This window comes from Salvelinus namaycush, chromosome 22 (genome assembly GCF_016432855.1).
Source record: "Salvelinus namaycush isolate Seneca chromosome 22, SaNama_1.0, whole genome shotgun sequence".
Lineage (NCBI taxonomy): Eukaryota > Metazoa > Chordata > Actinopteri > Salmoniformes > Salmonidae > Salvelinus > Salvelinus namaycush.
In genome coordinates this window covers 14,620,673-14,643,853 of record NC_052328.1, presented here as the reverse complement: position 1 = coordinate 14,643,853, position 23,181 = coordinate 14,620,673, and the positions used below count along the sequence as shown (strand labels likewise).

At 41.5% G+C, this 23,181-nt stretch overlaps 1 protein-coding gene across 1 annotated transcript in view; it reads right to left on the bottom strand.

The window, feature by feature from the left end:
• The window catches only part of LOC120017590 (ectonucleoside triphosphate diphosphohydrolase 6-like), a 36,272-nt gene extending 13,591 nt beyond the window's left edge, over nt 1-22,681 (bottom strand). The window contains exons 1-8 of the mRNA XM_038960447.1: nt 22,460-22,681; nt 20,497-20,840; nt 19,604-19,680; nt 18,006-18,149; nt 17,224-17,299; nt 1,562-1,597; nt 990-1,078; nt 258-337 (exon numbers count right to left, since the gene is read on the bottom strand). Coding sequence (XP_038816375.1) covers nt 258-337; nt 990-1,078; nt 1,562-1,597; nt 17,224-17,299; nt 18,006-18,149; nt 19,604-19,680; nt 20,497-20,764 — 770 coding nt within the window. The 5' untranslated portion in view covers nt 20,765-20,840; nt 22,460-22,681. The remainder of the gene's footprint in view (nt 1-257; nt 338-989; nt 1,079-1,561; nt 1,598-17,223; nt 17,300-18,005; nt 18,150-19,603; nt 19,681-20,496; nt 20,841-22,459) is intronic.
• Between the last annotated feature and the right edge of the window lie 500 nt (nt 22,682-23,181).

The following is a 23,181-nucleotide window of genomic DNA, read 5'->3' as shown; positions in this document are numbered from 1 at the left end:
AAAACATATATATTTTTGTTTTAAATAACAATACGTTTACCCCAATTAAATCATGGTAGAGGACAAAATAGACCAGTTTGCAGCTGGATGAACCACACAGCAGGTTTGACATAAAGACAGAACCCACTGGGCACAGACATCAATTCAACGTCTATTCCACATTGGTTCAACGTAATATCATGACCAGCGTGTACCCAGTGGGAAGAGGGCTTTCCAAAGAGCACAACTATCTGTCTCAACACAGTGCATGGTAGTACCTGTGTGAGTAGAGTGTGTGGGTGCTGTTGAACATCTGAAATGATGTCATGTAATCGATGGGTGAGGTCTGGATGGTCTTCTGGAGAGAAGAAAAGATGTAAAACATAAATGATCATTGTGTGGCTGTATAGATTTGCAAGCAAAACATTATTTCTAGATGTAAACGTCAGAATCAAACATGTTTTCTTATATTAACCTTGGCAATTCCTGGGTGACCAGTTACAGCTTATACAACATGTCACACTGTGCTGTTCGACATCAAACCGACAAAAAGGATCTACTCAATAAGGAGAGAAAAAACTGCCGCAATCTGCAAACCAATTTCATCCCTAAAGCGTGAACGGCTTGCCGGGAGAGTTTAAACTCTTTGAAAAGCAGTGTAATGACATGGTAAATTGGTCCTCAATCCCTCGTGTACAAGACCTGACCTAGTTAAAGAACAAGAAACCCCCCTCCCCTCCCATCCAACCTAATGTCCAACAACGTTTATTTACCAGCCCTTTAGGATTAGCGTGGCATTTACAGATTAAGCCCTAAAATGAGAGGTCATCCTGGTAGTTTGTGTTGCTTTAGAGAAGAGATCTGGCTTCATTGTGTGTGTGTGTGTGTGTGTGCGTGCGTGCGTGCGTGCGTGCGTGCGTGCGTGCGAGAGAGAGAGAGAGAAAGAGAGAGAGAGAGAGACAGTCTTTGGGCATGAGCGTCCGCGATCAAACAGAGATGCCGTATTGTACCTCATCCTGAGGGGAGAAGGTGATCTGGGTGGACCCCCCTCCCAAATCCAGCATCCCCACAGTAGGTGTGTCAGAGCTGTGGAGACCCCCTGCAGAGAGAGCGAGAGAGGGCGAAAGAGGGGGTGGGGTGGGGGGGCAGTACTAGTGTGGTCACCAAAGAGGAACTGGGGATGCAGCGCTAGGCTAATCCAATAACAGGTAATCAAAATGTCTTGTCCAGAATATTAATCTATATTGCTGGTGTTCTGTTTATGTACCAGAATTAAGCCTGTTCAGAACATTGAGTTTGGGGCCAGGGCCCCGGAGGGTGAGGGTGGTAGGGTCAGTACAGGATGCCTTTAGTTCAATCCGTCACGCCAAGTAAACACTGACCCCTCACCACACCACACTAAGGCCTGACCCTTTGACTCAGATATTTACCATATTTGGGTAGAGATGGTCACATCCCCAATGGAATATATTTTCTCTTACATATAGTACTCCTAATCTTGGAGCTTAATCTATATCGATCCTTACCAATGCTACTTATGCCATTAGTAACTGACAGTTATCAAAGTTTGAAATCATCTCACCTATGAGGAAGTTGACAGTGATCCAAGCAGAGATCCCTTTGAGGAGAAAAAGAGATGGGGATTTACCTCATCCCCCTTAAATCAATCCTTCATAATACATGTAAAACATGTATACATAGTTTGTATTGAAATCATTTAAACACGTATTAAAGTTGATCATGGAACAGTGCTTAAGGTTAACTATTTAGGTCAAATGAGATGACACTGTTTATGCCATAATGTATGTAATCTACCGGTCAAAAGTTTTATTACACATTCATTCACGGGTTTTTCTTTATTTTTACTATTTTCTACATTGTAGAATAATAGTGAAGACATCAAAACTATGAAATAACACATATGGAATCATGTAGTAACCAAAAAAGTGTTAAACTAATCAAAATAGATTTGAGATTCTTAAAATAGCCACTGTTTGCCTTGATGACAGCTTTGGACACACTTGGCATTCTCTCAACCAGCTTCATGAGGTAGTCACCTGGAATGCATTTCAATTAACAGGTGTGCCTTGTTAAAAGTTACTTTGTGGAATTTCTTTCCTTCTTAATGCATTTGAGCCAATCATTTGTGTTGTGACAAGGTGAGGGGGTTATACAGAAGATAGCCCTATTTGGTAAAAGACCATGTCCATATTATGGCAAGAACAGCTCAAATAAGCAAAGAGAAACAACAGTCCATCATGACTAAGACATGAAGGTCAGCCTCCCGGGTGGCGCAGTGGTCTAGGGCACTGCATCGCAGTGCTAGCTGCGCCACCAGAGTCTCTGGGTTCGCGCCCAGGCTCTGTCGCAGCCGGCCGCGACCGGGAGGTCCGTGGGGCGACGCACAATTGGCATAGCGTCATCCGGGTTAGGGAGGGTTTGGCCGGTAGGGATATCCTTGTCTCATCGCGCTCCAGCGACTCCTGTGGCGGGCCGGGCGCAGTGCGCGCTAACCAAGGGGGCCAGGTGCACGGTGTTTCCTCCGACACATTGGTGCGGCTGGCTTCCGGGTTGGAGGCGCGCTGTGTTAAGAAGCAGTGCGGCTCGGTTGGGTTGTGCTTCGGAGGACGCGTGGCTTTCGACCTTCGTCTCTCCCGAGCCCGTACGGGAGTTGTAGCGATGAGACAAGATAGTAATTACTAGCGATTGGATACCACGAAAATTGGGGAGAAAAATGGGATAAAATTTATTTAAAAAAAAAAAGACATGAAGGTCAGTCAATATGGAAAATTAAGAACTTTTAAAAGTTTCTTCAAGTGCAGGCGCAAAAACCATCAAGTGCTATGATGAAACTGGATCTCATGAGGACCGCCACAGGAATGGAAGACCCAGAGTTACCTCTGCTGCAGAGCATAAGTGCATTAGAGTTACCAGCCTCAGAAATTTCAGCCCAAATAAATGTTTCACAGAGTTCAAGGAACAGACACTGTTCAGAGGAGACTGTGTGAATCAGGTCTTTGTGGTCGAATTGCTGCAAAGAAACCACTAATTTAGACTGTTTAAGAAAGGTTTGAATCCTAAGCAACCTGTCTACACATTGTTTGAAGTGCAATAGATCATCATAGCTACTGTAGTAGATCAAAGCTGTGTGCTGGAAAACCTTGGTAGAGCCTGGGTGAAGTAGGCACTGTGGTGCTCATGTGAATTTCCTTTATTTTTCGGCTTCAGACCAATGCCTACTTCTGTGTGAATCAGGCCTTTGTGGTCGAATTGCTGCAAAGCAACCACTACTAAAGGACACCAATAAGAAGAAGAGACTTGCCTGGGCCAAGAAACACGAGCAATGGACATTAGACCGGTGGAAAGTTGTACTTTGGTCTGGAGTCCAAATTGGAGATTTTTTGTTCCAACCGCCGTGTCATTGTGAGACGCGGTGTGGGTGAACGGATGATCTCCGCATGTGTATTTTCCACCGTAAAGCATGGAGGAGGTGTTATGGTGTGGGGGTGCTTTGCTGGTGACACTGTCTATGATTTATTTAGAATTCAAGGCACACTTAACCAGCATGGATACCACAGCATTCTGCAGCGATATGCCATCCCATCTGGTTTGGGCTTAGTTGTTTTTCAACAGGATAATGACCCAACACACCTCCAGGCTGTGTAAGGGCTAATTTACCAAGAAGGAGAGTGATGGAGTGCTGCATCAGATGACCTGGCCTCCACAATCCCCCGACCTCAACCAAATTGAGATTGGGATGAGTCGGACCGCAGAGGGAAGGTAAAGCAACCAACAAGTGCTCAGCATATGTGGGAACTCCTTCAGGACTGTTTGCAAAGCATTCCAGGTGAAGCTGGTTGAGAGAATGCCAAGAGTGTGCAAAGCTGTCATCAAGGCAAAGGGTTGCTATTTGAAGAATCTCAAATATAAAATATATTTTGATTTGTTTAACACTTTTTGTTTACTACATGATTCCATATGTGTTATTTCATAGTTTTGATGTCTACACTATTATTCTACAATGTAGAAAATAGTAAAAATAAAGAAAAACCCTTGAATGAATGTGTTCTAAAACTTTTGACCGGTTGTGTATATTGCACATTGTTTGCACTTTGAGTATGACTCCATTGTGTGCATCAATGCATTTAACAACACTAATGACCCTTTCCTAGTTTATAGACTTTTACAGTAGGATGTTAAAAAGCAATTTACATTTACAAACAAACTTCAAACAGAGTGATGGCTATAAGTCAAAACTACCATACGCTGTCACTTAGCTACCATACACTTTGTTCACTTCATCTGTCCTGCATCCCTCAAATTCTACTAAATTTTTGCATTAACAAGTCTGTTCAAATCAGAGAAGTCTGAGTAATCTCTGTTAGGCTAAGCGTCTGGGGCAAGAGTGGCAAAAATCTAACTGATAAGGCGGCGAAATCCGTTTATGGATTGAGTGGGAGTTTAGCATTTCAGCTCAGCAATGACGCCAGGGGAATGTGTCCATTAGGCACAAAAACGTGAACTTCAAAGTTAATTCAGTAATCATAAAATGCATTTTCCAAGGGTCAGGTCACCTCCACTGTAACAAGCTGATAAACTTGGGGAAAGAAGAAAAAATATTCAGCCTCAGAAATGAATGGCGGATAATCGGTTTGCAGAGATTAAACTGAACATTATCCTACAGTCCCCTAATTGCTTGTATGAACTACTTTAAAAGGATTGGATTAAAATATTTTGTGTATTGCTTGTGTCCATATCGAACATGCCTTTCAACAAAAACACCAAAGTATATATTATTTCTATATAACAACAGTATTAAAGCATCAATGCCCACGGTATTGGCAGAGAATTGAAGGGTCAGTGCCGGGGCAAAGGACCAGAACCTAATAGCCACAGTGGCCCTGCCTGCCACCAAACAGCTGGATGTTGATCAAACAAGCCAGTAATGGACCAGAGAGGGCCTGGCCTCTATCATCTGGCCGTCCCACTAGACAGATGGGAATAGTGTCTGTGTGGTTCTAAAGGTCAAAGAGGGTCCCAGTCCAAGCCCAACTCCATTACTTGTGATTGTATTACTGTAGTTCTGCACTCAAGTCAAAGTTTTGCTATTATTAGTCATGGAGGTTAAAGTGTAGATTGACATGAAGTTAACTTGCTTTTCCATAATTCGCTAAGTCCCTCGGTATGCATTGTTAAAATCAGGGTCAGGTGAAACTGAGTGACTTCTCTAGCTCTCTGACCCAATGCAACACTAACCACATTTCCATACACGTTTCCATACGAGTAAAGTCATACCGTATAAAAAATAAATAAAAAACACAACAGTTTGTGATGGAAACAAGAAGTCTTGGTACAATTTAATAAGTGCCGAAAGATAATTTGTTCGTTCGACATGGTGGGATCTTTTTGTGTCTGTAAAATAAATTATGTGAGGTGGAGACGCCTTTTTGTGCAAATATTGATATAAACCATCATATCGAAGTAAATTTGGAGTCACATGATGATATGGTGTGTGGTCCTCGACTCGGGACACCATGCAGTTTTAGGCTACAGATGAAATAAGTTATAATGAACTTCACAGGGTGGTTAAAGTGCACATGATGAGCTGAATGCCCCTTTCCAATACATATTGAGGATCTTATTATTTTGACATGATGACCGATGCTTGCAGTTTGACAAAAATATTCTCGCTCTTTCCATAATAGCATCATCATATAGACTAGCCTACCCACACTAGTGCTGAGCAACTAACTGAAATCTTTGTCGGTTTTTAAACAACTAATTGACTGAGGTCAGTTCAATTATTTGAATTTTATTTTGTTCTGTTTTTTTTCTGTGAGCTCAATGCACACATTGTGCAGTTTCTCTAGAGATAAATCAGATCAAGCCCAAACTGTGCAATGTTGTAAAGAGTTGTAGTTTCCAAAAGGCCAAGGTTCTACATAGTTTAGCGCAGAAAACATTGTAATAAACTACAACGACCATAATCCATTGTGCATCTACTCGTCAGGTCTGTGTTTCTTTTACGCCTGCTTCATGAAAGAGACAGACAACGCGTGATCAAGAGAGATAGACAGCAGTTGCTTCACAAGGCATCTCAAACTGAAAATACATTATCTACGTGATTGATAATTGGTATTCAGCAGTCATAAAACTATGCCTTATTTATTTTGAAGAACTATTAAAATACTGATTTTATCAGACAGCATAGGCAGCAGCTCTATAGAGATGACTTGGAATGAAATAATAAAGTCAACAAATAAAATAAATGTAGTAAAAACATTTTTTTTTAACATAACAAAAAGTAAGTTTGAATGACACTGAGGGGCAGTGTTTTTACAGCTAATGCCGGTTTGCCTGAGGCTGATGCCGTGCAGGTGTTTGTACACATGCATATCCACACTCATTCAAATGCTCACATGTACACATACACATGTAAATAGTGCAATACATGCACTCAAACATATTTAGTTGGCCTTGCTGTTATGATTTTTGTTGTCCTTGATGTCTTTAGTTTTTTGCATTTTTGTTTTCCTTGGTCTTTCTTTTAATTTTGTTGGTTGTTGGTGCATTGGGGGGGTCTTGGGGGTGGGGAATGGAATATTTATTTTTTAAATTCTGTGGGGGGAGGAGGCCTTGGATGCTTGAGGGGCAGCTCTTGGGGAACTGTGGGAGGGGTGTTGGAGGGCTGGTGGCCTGGCGGTTGGGAGCTTGGGCCGGTGAATGATGGATCGCTAGTTCGGGTCCCCATTTTTTGACCTTGTGGAAGATCTGTCGACGTGCCCTTGAGCAGGGCGTTGACCCTGGTTGCTTCTGTGAGTCACTCTGGATGTGAGTCTGTTAGATGACTAATGTGATGTAGTTGTTGAGCGGCTTCACTGCAAGTATATTGTATGTTTTAAAGAAAAATAAAAAGTAATACACAACTGAAATATTTGATTAAAGTAATGTGAATAAATTATGGTTAATAGTAATAAGAAGTAATGTGCAGTCACTACCATCATGGAACTTTTATGAATTGATTTATTCTGTGTTGTTACATCATTCAACCCACATAATAATTAGTGCATTTTAATGTAATATATATTTTCTTTTTACAGAAACCAAAATCCGTGATTATTTTTATAATTTAACCAAAACAGACCTCAAAAAGCACTAACCTGCACTGTATCTGCATGCTGTTGGCTAAAGTGCACGTGTCAAGACCAAAGTAGGCACATTTGCTATTTAACTCAACAGTTTGTGACAAAACTATCGGTAGAGTTGAAAATGCAATGGAAACACATTGAGATTTTTATTCGGTACATGAAAACGTACACAAGAAAGTACATTTTGAGTGCACTACATTACGCACTGATTTTTATTTGCAACAAGTCCGTTTGGTGGGAAAATGTGCATCTTTTCTTTATGCAGATTTTTTTATTTTATATATTCGCAAGAAAATCTGTCGCCACTTGGATGGAAACCTAGTTAGTGGTGCGGAAAAATCCTACTCAAGGATCCAGTCCTATGATAACTGTTGTTCACCAATTTCTGCTCACTTAAAAAGGCTTTATTTCCTTTTGATGCCAATTCATCATGCAAGATTAAAGAAAAACCTAGAAATGTTTGTTTCATGTACAGTTACAAGATGACATGGCGTCATACCCTGGGTTGTTCTGAACAGAATGGGCCTGTTTGTCTATTGTGACAAATTTGCAGCAGAACTCCTTTCTAAGCATACCAAAATTATGATATACCTCTCTGAACTGCCCTGTGAAAGCCTAACACTAAGATCGTATTTCATAACTTAGCTAGTCATGTTCGCAAATGAACAAGTTTTCAAATGTTGCCCACTTGATCCAGATTGTGATTTTTAATGGGCCGTTTTTGGATTGCGTAAACAATAATTGTGTGATGGCGGGGATTCAGGGTTGTGTTCCAAACAAAACTAGAAGTGTGCTTGCTTTAGTTCCTCAACAGCACATCTAGGAGAGCTTAAAAAAAAGCACCCTACAGTTGAAGACCCTTCTTCGAGTTAAAAGTGCATTTAAATTACTTAAGAGCTGTGCACACTTTGGAGAGGTGTGTGTCCTCTCACTCAAACCCTTGTAATTGTTTTGTCTGTTGCACCTACCCCACAGATTTCAGATTTCATTAACAAATGTGGCAAAAAGTACAGTAAATGTAGAATGCAAATAAAATTAACAGTGTAATGTTTGGATTTAGTCTTGTTTCAGGTGAATTATTGTGTCCTCAATTTTGGTCTAATAAATTACCCATAATCTCCAAACTGTTTCCTTTTAATTGCTACCATGCCTATGCATATGCATTTCATATTTGGGTCTTTCCATAAATTAGGGTACTAGTTAGCATTTCTTGGACAACTGTTTGGAGCTGTTACAAAGTCATTCGTAATAATTTGCCTTTTTCTTCTTCACATGAATAGATTAAGATATACACTGAACAAAAATATAAATGCAACATGTAAAGTGTTGGTCCCATGTTTCATGAGCTGAAATAAAAGATTTTAAAAATAATACTCAAATATAGTGCAAAAATTACATCCCTGTTAGTGAGCATTTCTCATTTGCCAAGATAGGCCACACCAGTCAGGTGGATGGATTATCAAGAAGCTGAATAAACAGAATTATCATTACACAGGTGCGCCTTGTGCTGGGGACAATAAAAGGCCACTAAAATGTGCAGTTTTGTCACAACACAATGCCACAGATGTATCAAGTTTTGAGGGAGCGTGCAATTGGCATGCTGAATGAAGGAATGTTCACCAGAGCTGTTGCCAAAGTATTGCATGTTCATATCTCTACCATAAGCCGCCTCCAACGTTGTTTTAGAGAATTTGGCAGTACGTCCAACCGCAGACCACGTGTATGTTGTCATGTGGGCGAGCGGTTTGCTGGTGTCAACGTTGTCAGAGTGCCCCATGGTGGGTTGGGGTTATGGTATAGGCAGGCATAAGCTACGGACAACGAACACAATTGCATTTTATCGATTGCAATGTGAAGGCACAGAGATACTGTGACGAGATCCTGAGGCCCATTGTCGTGCCATTCATTCGCCACCATCACCTCATGTTTTAGCATGATAATGCATGGCCCAATGTCGCAAGGATCTGTACACAATTCCTGGAAGCTGAAAATGTCCACAGTTCTTCCATGGCCTGCAGACTCACCAGACATGTCACCCATTGAGCATGTTTGGGATGCTCCCTATGTTATGTTGTGCAAACAGTTTATGGGCACACATATCCCAAATAATGTATGGATTGAAAATCGAATGCTTCTAACAGAAAGCATTACTTTAACATGATGAATCAAGACAAATCGATACTGTCATTAACAGGGTTCTTCAATAATTATGCATAATAGTTGTTTGATGCGCATATGATCTCCGGCTGTTTAGTTGTGTGGGGGAAATGATCGTTGATTTTGGAAAGGATTTTCTGAATGACAGTCAAGTGATAGAGCTGGCGTGATACTGCACGCGATTGAACAACCAATGTGCTCAAATTAATGTTGATCTGCACAATTGACTGAACATTTGTGTCTATGTTACGGCACTGCACAATTGACTGAACATTTGTGTCTATGTTACAGCAGTCAAGATAATTAGCCTAGGTCGTGGACAACATTGTCATGATTCCGGAGGTAAGATTACAGTCCTGTACGTTTTGATCTTTTGTTTTCAGAGCTTTTTATTTTTTGTACCTTTTATTTAACTAGGCAAGTCATTTAAGAACAAATTCTTATTTACAATGATGGCCTACCCCGGCCAAACCCTAACGACGTTGGGCCAATTGTACACCGCCCTATGGAACTCCCAATCCTGGATGGTTGTGATACAGCCTGGAATCGAACCAGGATCTGTAATGACGCCTCTAGGACTGAGATGCAGTGCCTTAGGCTGCTGCGCCACTCGGGAGCAATCGGGAACTTGAAAACGGCTTGTTTATTCATTTTTTTATAGAACAAAAAAATTATTGCTTGATTTTCGGTTTTGCATATAAAACCAATAAAATATATTTAGATTTTCACATGTGGCGAGTTAAATGTGGAATGCCAGTCATTGGTTAAGTGCACAGCTAACAACTTCCTGTCCTTTCAAAGTTGGAGTTAACCCTTCTACCTCCATTCTATGAATCTATGATCTATTAACTAATCAATGAATAGCTGCCCATACCGCACCAGTGCCAAGATAAAGTATGATTTTTACATTTCTGCATAAGACTTAGTGTGTATTGACTTATTAATAAACTGATGCTATTGTAAATCCTAGCTACCTGAATAAGATAACCAATGGTAACATTGGTTATCTTATTCACTGATGCCATAAAGCCAGAACAACAGTATCTATTGCTAGACTAGAGATATGCCCCTAGCTATAGTTAGTCAGTGGTTGCACATCTAGCTAGCTGGAATGAAGCCTGGGTGTGAATAGTAGACATGTAAATATATTATTTCACTGTTTACAGCAGGTCTTCAGCTACCCAGAACTGTCTGATCACCCTGATAAGGTGCCGTGTGTGTCCAGCTTACACTTGTGTATAGCAATGGAATAAAGCATTCAACCAATGCCTCGAGTAGTGCTGTAGGTCCACCACACACCCGGAGGGTTGTGGGGTCCTGTCCAGAAACAACCCCAAGCCCCTACCCTTAGACACTTGTGGAGATCCGAGAAGATTGGACAGGTGTAAGCAATCCCGACAAAATTACACCAAGCCGTTCAGAGGGTAAGGTGGAGCTCTCACCATGTTACCACCCATCAATCCCTCTCAGATCTCCACAAGTGTCCAGCCTCTGGGAAGTAGGGGCTAGGGGTTGTTTCTGGATAGGCTATGGGTATTATGTTAGTGCAATCAGTCTGGCACAGTCTAAAAATGCTAAAGGTGCAGTGAAATTGATTTCCCCCCCCAAAAAAATATCTCCACTCACACACACTATGAGTTAGGGATGGGATGATATCAGTAAAGCAATATTTTTTCCATGGCAAAAATGAAAACATGAAGCAGACCAAACTATAACTCCTTTAAAAACCTGCTGTATGTAAAATATAGCTTGGAAAATAAATAACTGTGACTCTGGATGACAACATGTTTGTTTCCAACATTAGTGACGTTTTCCTAACGAAATAAAAATCCGCTAAGCATTTTATTTCCTTGCCCGCGATACTAACGAGTATCGCGATACTGGTATCGTCCCAGCCCTACGATGAGGTCGAAATAACACTGACATTGTGAAAATGATGATAATGCCCTTATGTGTAAGAGCTGTTTGAAAAAAAAGTGCCTGAAGTATCAGCCTGTTCAGGTGGGATGGAACTTTTGGCCCATATCATGACGTCACAATGTGATCTGACTATAACAGACCAATGACTGTTCATCTGGGTAAGGGGGTGGGCTCTAGACCATCCTATCAGCCAATCAGGGCTGTGTATGTAAATATCTTAATTTGTTTCCCCAACACCCACACTGAGCATTTGAAGGGCCAAAGGAAGCTCAGGGAAATAAATTACAAATGCGTTATTTTCATTAAATAAACAGTGATTTATTAGACATACAGTGATGATTTAAAAATATAATTACAACAACTGCATGGAGGCTTTAATAGCAGTCAAGTACCTGCTTCCTCTGTCCTTGCATTTCCTTGATTCGTTGCATCTGCTTTCTTCATCTCTTTATCAAAAATCATTTTATGAGAAGGTTCAGAGGTCCTTCTCCTCTCACCTTATCCAATGGGTTTCCCCCATTCCTCACCTTCTCAAAGCACATTGGGGGAGAGGAGTGAAAGTCCCTCCCCTCAGGCAACAATGCACTTTCAAGAAGAAGCAAGGAGTGGAGAAAACAAGGACAGAGGAAGCAAGAATTTGACTGTTAGTTTTCTAAGACAGACACACACACACACACACGCTTGAAGAGTTTACTGATTAATGATTGTATTATATCAACTATTAAAACATATAAATGCTGTTGATCTTTTTCATTATTCAGCAATGTTTAGCATGGCTATAAATGGTGAAGTTGACTAAAGCACAAAAAGACCTGGCAACTATGCTTGAGAAATAAACATGCTTCTTGTGACATTTTCAATGACATGTAGATGTTTTGTTGTTGCTAGGTGGAGTTACAGTCTCATTGTGCCTACCTAGACTTTTATTCTTGTAACTACACTTGAAGCTGCAAGAAAATCATATTTAAATGTATATCAAACCATTTAGAAATGTTGACCCTGATGTCACACATTGGCCCCTATATTTATAGAAAGACTAATTTCTTCTGTAATAAACACTTAAATCTAGCCCTATCCATATAGGCCAATTCCCATAAGTGTAAAGTGTTGAAGACATGCTCCGGGAACTTTGGTGACTAGTAAGTATTCTTTAAACCTCCTGCTTTGGGCTGGATGTGTCAATGTGTAGTTCATACCATGCGTAATCGATGAGCAGAATTACTGTCTTACCGACAAATCCCTAGTTTGAAAGACACTATTTACCGGAAAATGTGTGGTGCCATTTTCCCTACATTTTACCCCACGTGGGCCACCCCACTAGCAATTAGAGTTCCGGCCAATGAGCTTTAGCCCCGCGCCATTTGAGTGACAGACAGCAAGATGCAGAGCGAGAGAGCAATGATGTGGTGCACATATGTGACGTAGTAAATAAATTAACTGTCATAACCGTGAAAAAAAAAAAAGCTGACTGAAGACAGGACGCCCGGACATTCTTTCCGTTTCTGCAGGAAAATGGACTCTTTACAACATGATGAAACCACAGATAGGAGCCAGATGTCTCTCAGGATGTATAAATCAGAAGCATCTGTTTAGATAATTTGTTGTATATTACTTCTGAGGCACAGCCGAGAACATAAATTGCTTATTTTTTTACTAGACTGATAGCCTGCATCTGATGGTCAGTCTGAGGAGAGGGAGATTGCAGCAATCAGGCTGCCTCTCAACCTAATCAGTGTCCCTCCGCTCGCTCTCCTTCCGCTGAGAAAAAGGAAAAGTCTTCCAGCTGACAGCGAAACTCAAGTCACACTGCATTATTTGTCTCATGCACCAATTCATGTTGTTACTCCTATGACCCAAACATTTTGAATTATTCCTTGATATTAAAAAAAGACAAGCCGCAAAAAAAAAAAAAGCTTATCGGAAACACTTTGCGATACTCATTCATTGCAGCTACCATGCTGGTTGTAGGGAGAAGTACAGTACCAGTCAAGTATGGACACCTACTCATTCCAGGGTTTTTTCTTTTTTTAAATTATTTTCTTCATTGTAAAATACTGAAAACATCACAACACTTCTTTGGTTACTACATGTATCCATATGTGTTATATCAATATTTTATATTTGAGATTCTTCCAAAGTGGCCACCCTTTGCTTTTGACAGCTTTGCACACTCTTGGCACTCTCTCAAACAGTTTCATGAGGTAGTCCCCTGGAATCCATTTCAATGAACAGGTGTGCCTTGTTAAAAGCTAATTTGTGGATTATCTTTCCATAATGTGTTTGCGCCAATCAGCTGTTGTGACAAGGTAGGGGTGGTATACAGAAGATAGCCATACTTTTATTTAACTAGGCAAGTCAGTTAAGAACAAATTCTTATTTATAATGATGGCCTTCCAAAAGGCCTCCTGCAGGGACGGGGGCTGGTATTAAAAATGTAATAAAAATATAGGACAAAAACACACATCACAACAGTACATAAAGAGAGACCTAAGACAAAGACATAGCAAGGCAGCAACACATGACAATACAGCATGGTTGCAACACAACATGGTACAAACATTATTGGGCACAGACAAAAGCACAAAGGGCAAGAAGGTAGAGACAACAATACATCACACAAAGCAGCCACAACTGTCAGTAAGTGTCCATGATTGAGATAAACTGTCCAGTTTGAGTGTTTGTTGCAGCTCGTTCCAGTCGCTAGCTGCAGTGAACTGAAAAGACAAGCGACCCAGGGATGTGTGTGCTTTGGGGACCTTTAACAGAATGTAACTGGCAGAACGGGTGTTATGTCGAGGATGAGGGCTGCAGTAGATATCTCAGATAGGGGGGAGTGAGGCCTAAGAGGGTTTTATAAATAAGCATCAACCAGTTGGTCTTGCGACAGGTATACAGAGATGACCAGTTTACAGAAGAGTATAGAGTGCAGTGATGTGTCCTATAAAGAGCATTGGTGGCAAATCTGATGGTCGAATGGTAAAGAACATCTAGCCGCTCGAGAGCACCCTTACCTGCCGATCTATAAATTAAGCCTCCGTAATCTAGCATGGGTAGGATGGTCATCTGAATCATGGTTAGTTTGGCAGCTGGGGTAAAAGAGGAGCGATTACGATAGAGGAAACCAAGTCTAGATTTAACCTTAGCCTGCAGCTTAGATATGTGCTGAGAGAAGGACAGTGTACCGTCTAGCCATACTCCAAAGTACTTGTATGAGGTGACTACCTCAACCTCTAAACCATCAGAGGTAGTAATCACACCTGAGGGGGGGGGAGGCATTCTTCTTACCAAACCACATAACCTTGTTCTGAACACCTCCAAAATAAAGGTAAAGGGCAGAGAAAGCTTGTTGGACACTAAGAAAGCTTTGTTGTAGAGTGTTTAACACAAAATCCGGGGAGGGGCCAGCTGAGTATAAGACTATCATCTGCATATAAATGGATGAGAGAGCTACCTACTGCCTGAGATATGTTGATGTAAATTGAGAAGCGAGTGGGGCCTAGGATTTAGCCTTGGGGTACACCCTTGGTGACAGGCAGTGGCTGAGACAGCAGATGTTCTGACATTACACACTGCATTATTTGAGAGAGGTAGTTAGCAAACCAGGTCAAAGACCCCTCAGAGACACCAATACCCCTTAGCCAGCCCACAAGAATGGAATGGTCTACCGTTTCAAAGGTATTTGGTAAAAGACCAAGTCCATATTATGGCAAGAACAGCTCAAATAAGCAATTTCAAGAACTTTGAAAGTTTTTTCAAATGCAGTCGCAAAAACCTGGCTGAAACTGGCTCTCGTGAGGACCGCCACAGGAAATGAAGACCCAGAGTTACCTCTGCTGCAGAGGATAAGTTCATTAGAGTTACCAGCCTCAGAAAATGGCAATTAACTGCACCTCAGATTGTTACTTGAACTCTGTAAGGTGCAGACAAAGACTGCGTGAATCAGGCCTTAATGGTTGAATTGCTGCAAAGAAACCGCTACTAAAAAGACATCAATAAGAAGGAGACTTGCTTGGGCCAAGAAACACAAGCAATGGACATTAGACCGGTAGAAATCTGTCTGTTGGTCTGTTGAGTCCAAATTTGCGATTTTTGGTTCCAACCGCCGTGTCTTTGTGAGACGCAGAGTAGGTGAACGGATGATCTCCGCATGTGTGGTTCCCACCGTGAAGCATGGAGGAGATGGTGTTTTGCTGGTGACACTGATTTATTTAGAATTCAAGGCACACTTAACCAGCATGGCTACCACAGCATTCTGCAGCGATACGCCATCGCATCTGGTTTGCGCTTAGTGGGACTATCATTTGTTTTTCAACAGGACAATGACACAACACACCTCCAGGCTGTGTAAGGGCTATTTGACCAAGGAGGAGAGTGATGGAGTGCTGCATCAGATGACCTGGCCTCCACAAATCACCCGACCTCAACCTAATTGAGATGGTTTGGGATGAGTTGGACCACAGAGTGAAGGAAAAGCAGCCAACAAGTGCTCAGCATATGTGGGAACTCCTTCAAGACTGTTGGAAAAGCATTACAGGTGAAGCTGGTTGAGAGAATGGCAAGAGTGTGCAAAGCTGTCATCAATGCAAAGGGAGGCTACTTTGAAGAATCTCAAATATAAAATATATTTTGATTTGTTTAACACTTTTTGGTTACTACATGATTCCATGTGTTATTTCATAGTTTTGATATCTTATTATTCCACAAATGTAGAAAATAGTACAAATAAAATAAAATAAAACTTGAATGGGTAGGTGTCCAAACTTTGACTGGCACTGTAGGTGAGTGGCAGTAGGGAGAACAAACATTTCATTGAAAGTGCTGAATAACAACTTAAACATGAACTTACTCATAAAAACAGAAGCTCTTTGCTGTATTTGTTGAGTCCCTCTAGTCATAGTTGTAAAAGTTTTGATCTCACAGTATCAACTCTCCTGTGCGTTCAAGGCTTCTTTTTACAGTCTATGGCTCGAGGAAACAGTGCAGACACTGATCTGAGCTCTGATTGGCCAGCGGTAGGCCTATAGGAGCACTTGATTTGCTCTCTGGGACTGCCAGGTTGGCAGAGTACAACATTCAGACACATGAAATGTAAAAAAAAAAAATGGGAACACTTTCCTTCCCGGCACTAGGGCTGCTCAATCAAGTGCCCCTACTGCCAACAGTGTGAAACAAAGAAAAGGTAGGAACAAGGCTTTATCGTGGTTGTTTTTTCCCAGAAATGTTTGGTGTTAAGACTAGAAATGCCTTGGAGATTAACCAGTTGGTGACCACTGGTTTAAAACTTCCACTCACCACCAAATATGGTGATGAGAGGAAGTCCAGTGGCGGGAAGTGGGAGAAGATGGAGCTAGATGAAACTTGGCCGACGTTCTGCAAATTTTCGCATTGATGAAACATTAGATCTCAATTCAGTTCTGTTCCCAAAACTAGAATATCTTACGAACAGAGTACACTGCGTTTTGTACACTTGATCCTTTGCCAAAATAGCGTTCTTTAGAAGTGTAAGGGCGAATTGAGTTATTGCACACGCACGCTTCACAGAGAAGGTGTTCCCTATAGGAAATATGCAAATACATGCTAACACGTGCCACTAGGATCTCTCTAGCTTGTACTTAACTCTGCCCACCTCCGTGCTTGTTCTGCCCACTATGTTTAATTTGCTCGCATTGGAAACGACGCTGATGAGATATCTTGGGTTAGTTACCAGTATCTTCGATTAAACTTTGTTGCTCCTTGCTGAAACAAGCAAAACAACATGGTGTTGTAGCAAACAAGTCTTTGGTTGCCTAGGCAAGGCCCCCGTCCTTGCAGCAGCAGCACATGCAGTCAGTCAGGAGCGGAGACAATGTCTCTTTTTTTGTACTAGTTGAACGGTTGTAACGGTGACCAAGATCATTTGGCTGACCAGTAACAGTCATCCAAAATTCCACGGCCGTCACAGCCCTACCATGACACTAGAAATACCTGCACAGGAAGGAAGTGTTTTGTGAAACTACAGGTGGTTGAAGGCCAGACATACCTTCATCAGCGCCATCCATTATGGACACACTGTCCCCTCTGGACAGGAATGGAGACTCCACAAACACCTCTCTCACCTTGATAGAAAGCTTTAGGTAAGTTCACAATCATGTTTGGAAGCTGGTTTCCACATGCATTCTCCAGGTACATTCTTTCTATAATAAAACTATTTTTTTCAATACATGCATGTAGACTATTTACGTAATTGACTATTTAGATTGAATTCAAGCCACACCTCACTTTGTTGTACAAAGCGTTAGGGTGAGGAAACACTGCCATGTAGAGGGATCAATGCAACAGGTCAATTAACAACTACATAGCAGTATTATATGTTTAGGATGTGTCGTCCTTATCTGAATCTGTTATAGGCTATTAAATGGAGAAAGAGAGAGGTGGAGAGGAGGATGTGTGAGCAGTGGAGGATCCGGAACACTGACAGGCGATAAAACTAGCGCATAACAGGTCACTTATGCAATAAACTCAAGACAATAATTGCTTTCAGCTGATAGTATTACAGTTAGGGGTGAATGTAGACATGTTATGCAATTACATTGCTTAGCTAATTTCTAAGTGGGCAACTCATGCCTTGACTGCTACCAACCTACATTCTCTTTCCATCACAACTTTTACAGTGTAAAGTCGGAAATCAGAGTGAAATGTAACAAGATGGCTAACACGAAAGATAACTCCACAGGGTGTGAGTGGGGATTGTGCAGTGTTTGTGGTCTGGTCATCTATCTATGCAGTGAGTCCACAGACAGTGACCAGCGGCGAAAGGCTCACCCTGTCCAGTAGGTGTGTGGCCTTCTCCCCAGGCAGAAGGCGAAGGCCTGCAGTGGCCTTGAGGACCAGAGGAGTGCTGCTCCACACTGAGGAGGGAATGCTGTCCTGGGCCACCTCCAACAGCTCCAAGATCCCTTCTTTACACTGAGAAACAACCCACAGAGAAGGCAAGAGATCAGATTTCAAAAGATAGTCAGAGCAATAAGAAATGGCCTACTTTCAGGACTGTTAGCTGTAGATGTGGCACAAAGCTTTTTGTCAATATACAGTGTCCTCGGAAAGTATTCGGACCTCTTGACTTTTTCCACATTTTGTTACGTTACAGCCCTTTTAATACATTTTAGAGTTCGTTTTTGTTCCTCCATCTACACACAATACCCCATAATGACAAAGCAAAAATAGGTTTAGAATTTTTTACAAATGTATCAAAAATAAAAACCGGAAATATTACATTTACATAAGTATTCAGACCCTTTACTCAGTTCTTGTTGAGGCACCTTTGGCAGTGATTACAACCGCGAGTCTTCTTGGGTATGACGCTACAAGCTTGGCACACCTGTACTTGGGGAGTTTCTCCCATTCTTCTCTGCAGATCCTCTCAAGCCCGGTCAGGTTGGATGGGGAGCGTCCACAGATATTTTCAGGTTTCTCAAGAGATGTTCGATTGGGTTCAAGTCCGGGATCTGGCTGGGCCACTCAAGGACATTCAGAGACGTGTCCCGAAGCCACTCCTGCGTTGTCTTGGCTGTGTGCTTAGGGTCGTTGTCTTGTTAGAAGGTGAACCATCGTCCCAGTCTGAGGTGCTGAGCACTCTGGAGCAGGTTTTCATCAAGGATATCTCTGTACTTTTCTCTGTTCATCTTTCCCTCGATCCTAACTAGTCTCCCAGTCCCTGGTGGAGTGCTGCAGAGATGGTTGTCCTTCTGGAAGGTTCTCCCATCTCCACAGAGGAACTCTGGAGCTCTGTCAGAGTGACCATTGGGTTCTTGGTCACCTCCCTGACCAAGGCCCTTCTCACCCGATTGCTCAGTTTGGCTGGGTGGACAGCTCTAGGAAGAGTCTTGGTGCTTCCAAACTTCTTCCATTTAAGAATGATGGCCACTGTGTTCTTTGGGATCTTCAATGCTGCAGAAATGTTTTGGTACCCTTCCCCAGATCTGTGTCCCGACACAATCCTGTCTCGGAGCTATACGGGCAATTCCTTCGACCTCATGGATTGGTTTTTGCTCTGACATGCACTGTGGGACCTTATATAGACCAGTGTGTGTCTTTCCAAATCATGTCCAATCAATTGAATTTACCACACGTGGACTCTAATCAAGTTGTAGAAACATCAAGGATGATCAATGAAAACAGGATGCACCTGTGCTCAATTTTGTCTATATACTTATACTGTATACTTACTTATGTAAATAATGTATTTCTGTCTAGTTTGCAAAAATGTATAAACCTGTTTTCAATGTGTTATTATGGGGTATTGTGTGTAGATTGAGAAAATATTTTTATTTAATCCATTTTAGAATAAGGCTGTAACGTAACAAAATGTGGAAAAAGGGGTCTGAAAACTTTCCGATTGCACTGTACATGAAGTTGATTACCTTTTCTGGATCATCAGCATATGCAGATAGACCTGGTTTTATTGCTCTGAATGTTTCATGTGCCAATTTAGGAGCTTCTGTGGGGAAAAAAAAGACAAAAACAAAAAAGTTGTATAAAGCCCACTGCAGAGAAATACTTATTTCACAATTTAATAGGAATTGTAGGGTGATAATGTCGATTTAATTAATGCTAATAGTTACCACAAAAGCAGAGATCCATGGCAAGCTGCGTGCTATTATAGAGTAGCCTACATAACACTGCCTTAACAAGTGACTTGTTCTATCTTGTCAGAATTTATAAATTTCTTCTGATCTATTGACATGTCTGTGCAAAACAATTAAGGTTATTTCAACAAACAGCAGGTGCTTGGTAACCATTAGAATAACAATCATAGATTTAACAATAACGCCAAAACAGCACTTATGTGATTTATCTTAATGTTGAAATAATGCGATAACTAAGCCATTTGGCAAAGCTTCACAGAAACTTTTTTTTATTTTTAGGATTCCTGATATGAGGCAGCGTAAGCCTAATATGAGGCTCTAAATGGAGTAATGAATTTGTGCATTTTGTACTGGCAACATCACATAATACAAATTAAGCCTGAAAGCCTTCTCACATGAATTCAAATCTGTAATTAATACTTTTTGCTGCCTCACATGGCTGACAAATGCTAAAAGCAATGCAGAAACTTACATTTAATTGATTCCTTTTGGTAAACTACATTTGCAGATGCAGCTTATTCTATGTACATGCACCCAAACATACCATGAATGGATGGAATAGAGCCAATATACATTTTCGGGTTGAGAGGTATGGAAGTAAACTTTCAACATTATTTTCTACCTCTCCCAGGCAAGGGGTGTAATATTTGTTATCACATGTACCGTACCATTGTCCTCCAGTTGAAACTTGAAGACATGGATCCTTGTCCCTGTGCTCCCAGCATCAAACATAACTCCATACTGGAAATGTCCGCTGACCACTTCTGAGGAGGTTGGTCTGTTCGGGCTGCCCGACAAGCCCAATCTGGGGTGGAAGTGAGGTGGTATTTTGGAGATGGCTGGCCTTACACCATCATAGTGGTGCGTAACAAACATCAGGTAAGCTGCCAGGCAGCCCAAGAAGACAAAAACACTGGCAATCTTCGGTAACCTCATGGTGACTGGTGTGTGTAAGGCACATTCTGCAGTTCCATACAGAACTAAAGGCTGGCTGTTCAATCTGCTGTTCCTCCTAGAAATGAAACAGACATACAGCAGTTAGCCATCTGATAGAAAGCTGTTAAATAATTGACATCAAGGAGGTCATCAAGGTTTAGCTAGCTAGGCCACCTGTACTCATAATTTTAAGCTTTTCAATTATATCACTAGAATGTAGAAACTGTTCCAACTAGTAAGCTACATAACTACATTTAAAAGACGTTCTCCAGTGATTTGGGAACTTTTTCTTTTGAAAGGTGATATCCCAAATATAAATACAGTAAAAGTACACACACTAATGGGAGAAAACATTTTTTTGAGCAAATGTGTTTTTTTAGACGACTAAACTTCAAGGGGTATGGCATTCAAAGAGTGGCAGGTAGCCTAGTGGTTAAGAGCGTTGGGACAGTAACTGAAAGGTCACGGTTCAAATCCCCCAGCTGACTAGGTAAACAAAATCTAAATTAAGTGCCTTGCTCGTGATGTCACCGGCCTCCCCCTTGCTTGAGGAACAATAGAGGCGCAATAGACAACAAATGAGGAAAGCCCCCCGATCCACTTGTGCAATGTCATGACTTACCTGTGCCTTCTGTTAAGTAAATCAGGTGTTAAAGCGGCACTCGTTTCACATCATTTAACACCCGATTTACATAACAAAAGGCACATTGCAATCGGTGATCAAGGTATGTCATGACATAACACACGTGTGAGGGGGGGTTCTTAGGCACGACGTGCCTAGACACAGCCCTTAGCTGTGGTACGTGGGCCATATACCACAAACCCCGAGGTGCCTTATTGCTATTAAACTGGTTACCAACGTAACTAGGGGAGTAAAAAGAAATGGCATAACTGTGGTATACGGTCTGATATACCACGGTTGTCAGCCAATCAGCATTCAGGGCTGGAACAAACCAGTTTTTAATTAAATTAAGCATAAAAGGCACAAGAGAGTGTGATATATGGCCAATATACCACGTCTAAGGGCTGTTCTTAGCCACGATACAGTGCCTGGACACAGACCTTAGCCTGGTATGTTGGCCATATACCACAAACCCCTGAGGTGCCTTATTGCTATTATAAACTGGTTACCAACGTAATTTGGGCAGTAAAAATACATGTTGTCATACCCGTGGTATACGGCTGTCAGCCAATCAGCATTCAGGGCTCGAACCACACAGTTTATAAAAAGGTAATTAGCACAGGTGGTCGCGCTGTAACATGGAGATATTGCCGTGTGAGAACACATCCTATCAATGTTTGAATTAATTTAACGTTTTGGATATGTTTTCTCGCTGATATGAAAGACAAGGTCCTTATGCTTTTATGTTAGTGTTCAGACCAAGCGTCGGGAATTTTAACAAAAACTCCCCCGGGCCCTACAGAAGATGCCTTTGTCCAACAATGACTCAATGTGTAATGGAACTGAGAGTTATTATCAAGGGCTAAGTTTCTCTTGACCTGTAAGACAAGACATGGGGTGGGTTTCTCACTTTTGCATTGCTAGTATGAAATCGTATGTACCTAGAATAGTGGCAGGCTAACTGTCTGTGAGAGATGTCAAATGTATTCGCAGCTAGCAAGCTACTGTAACTGGCTTTGTCCCTGGCTTGCTGATATTGAAGACAACTTACAAAACAAAAGATGGATACATACCTATGCGTGGATCATAAGTAGCTACTTATTCTGATTCCAGTTGCATGTTCGATATTCCTATTTCGGACGATGGCTTGACTAATACTCACGATATGTCAAATAATTAGCTTGGTGCGCGAAAATGAACCAGAGACTTTTGTGGAAAAGGGGAAACTCAATTGGAATTTTATGAACGCTCATAGAACACGTTGCTCATGCGTCGGCAATGGGCCGCGCGGTGCATTCTGGTCAATTCTGGGACAAGGAGAGCTATCAAAAAACCAACATTAGCATTTATTTAGTTAACAGAACTACACCATTACAAACATTTTCCGGATGTGGGAGAATTAACTTTTCTCTGTAATAGCGTATAGCTTTTGGAATCGTGACATTACGTACTTTTGAGGAAATTAGACAGGTTTCTTGACTCATACCCTGACTTTGAGAAGTGATTGCTTGACGATTACCTTAGCAACCGCGTGACGCATCATGAGAACGTGAACACAATTGGTCGACAGTCTGCTGGGTGAGGCGTTATAAGCTCCTCCACTGCCCTATCCTTTCTCTAACATCGCTGCCTCAACCCAACCCCCGATAACTTGTTCAAAACAACTGGGAACTCGGAATTCTCCGACTTAAATGCGTTAAAGGCAACTGGGAACCACATTTGTATTGAAACACAAATAGTCTCTGTTTAATTATGTCAGTGTGTGGTGATGATGTGGGAAGAAAATACCAAAGAG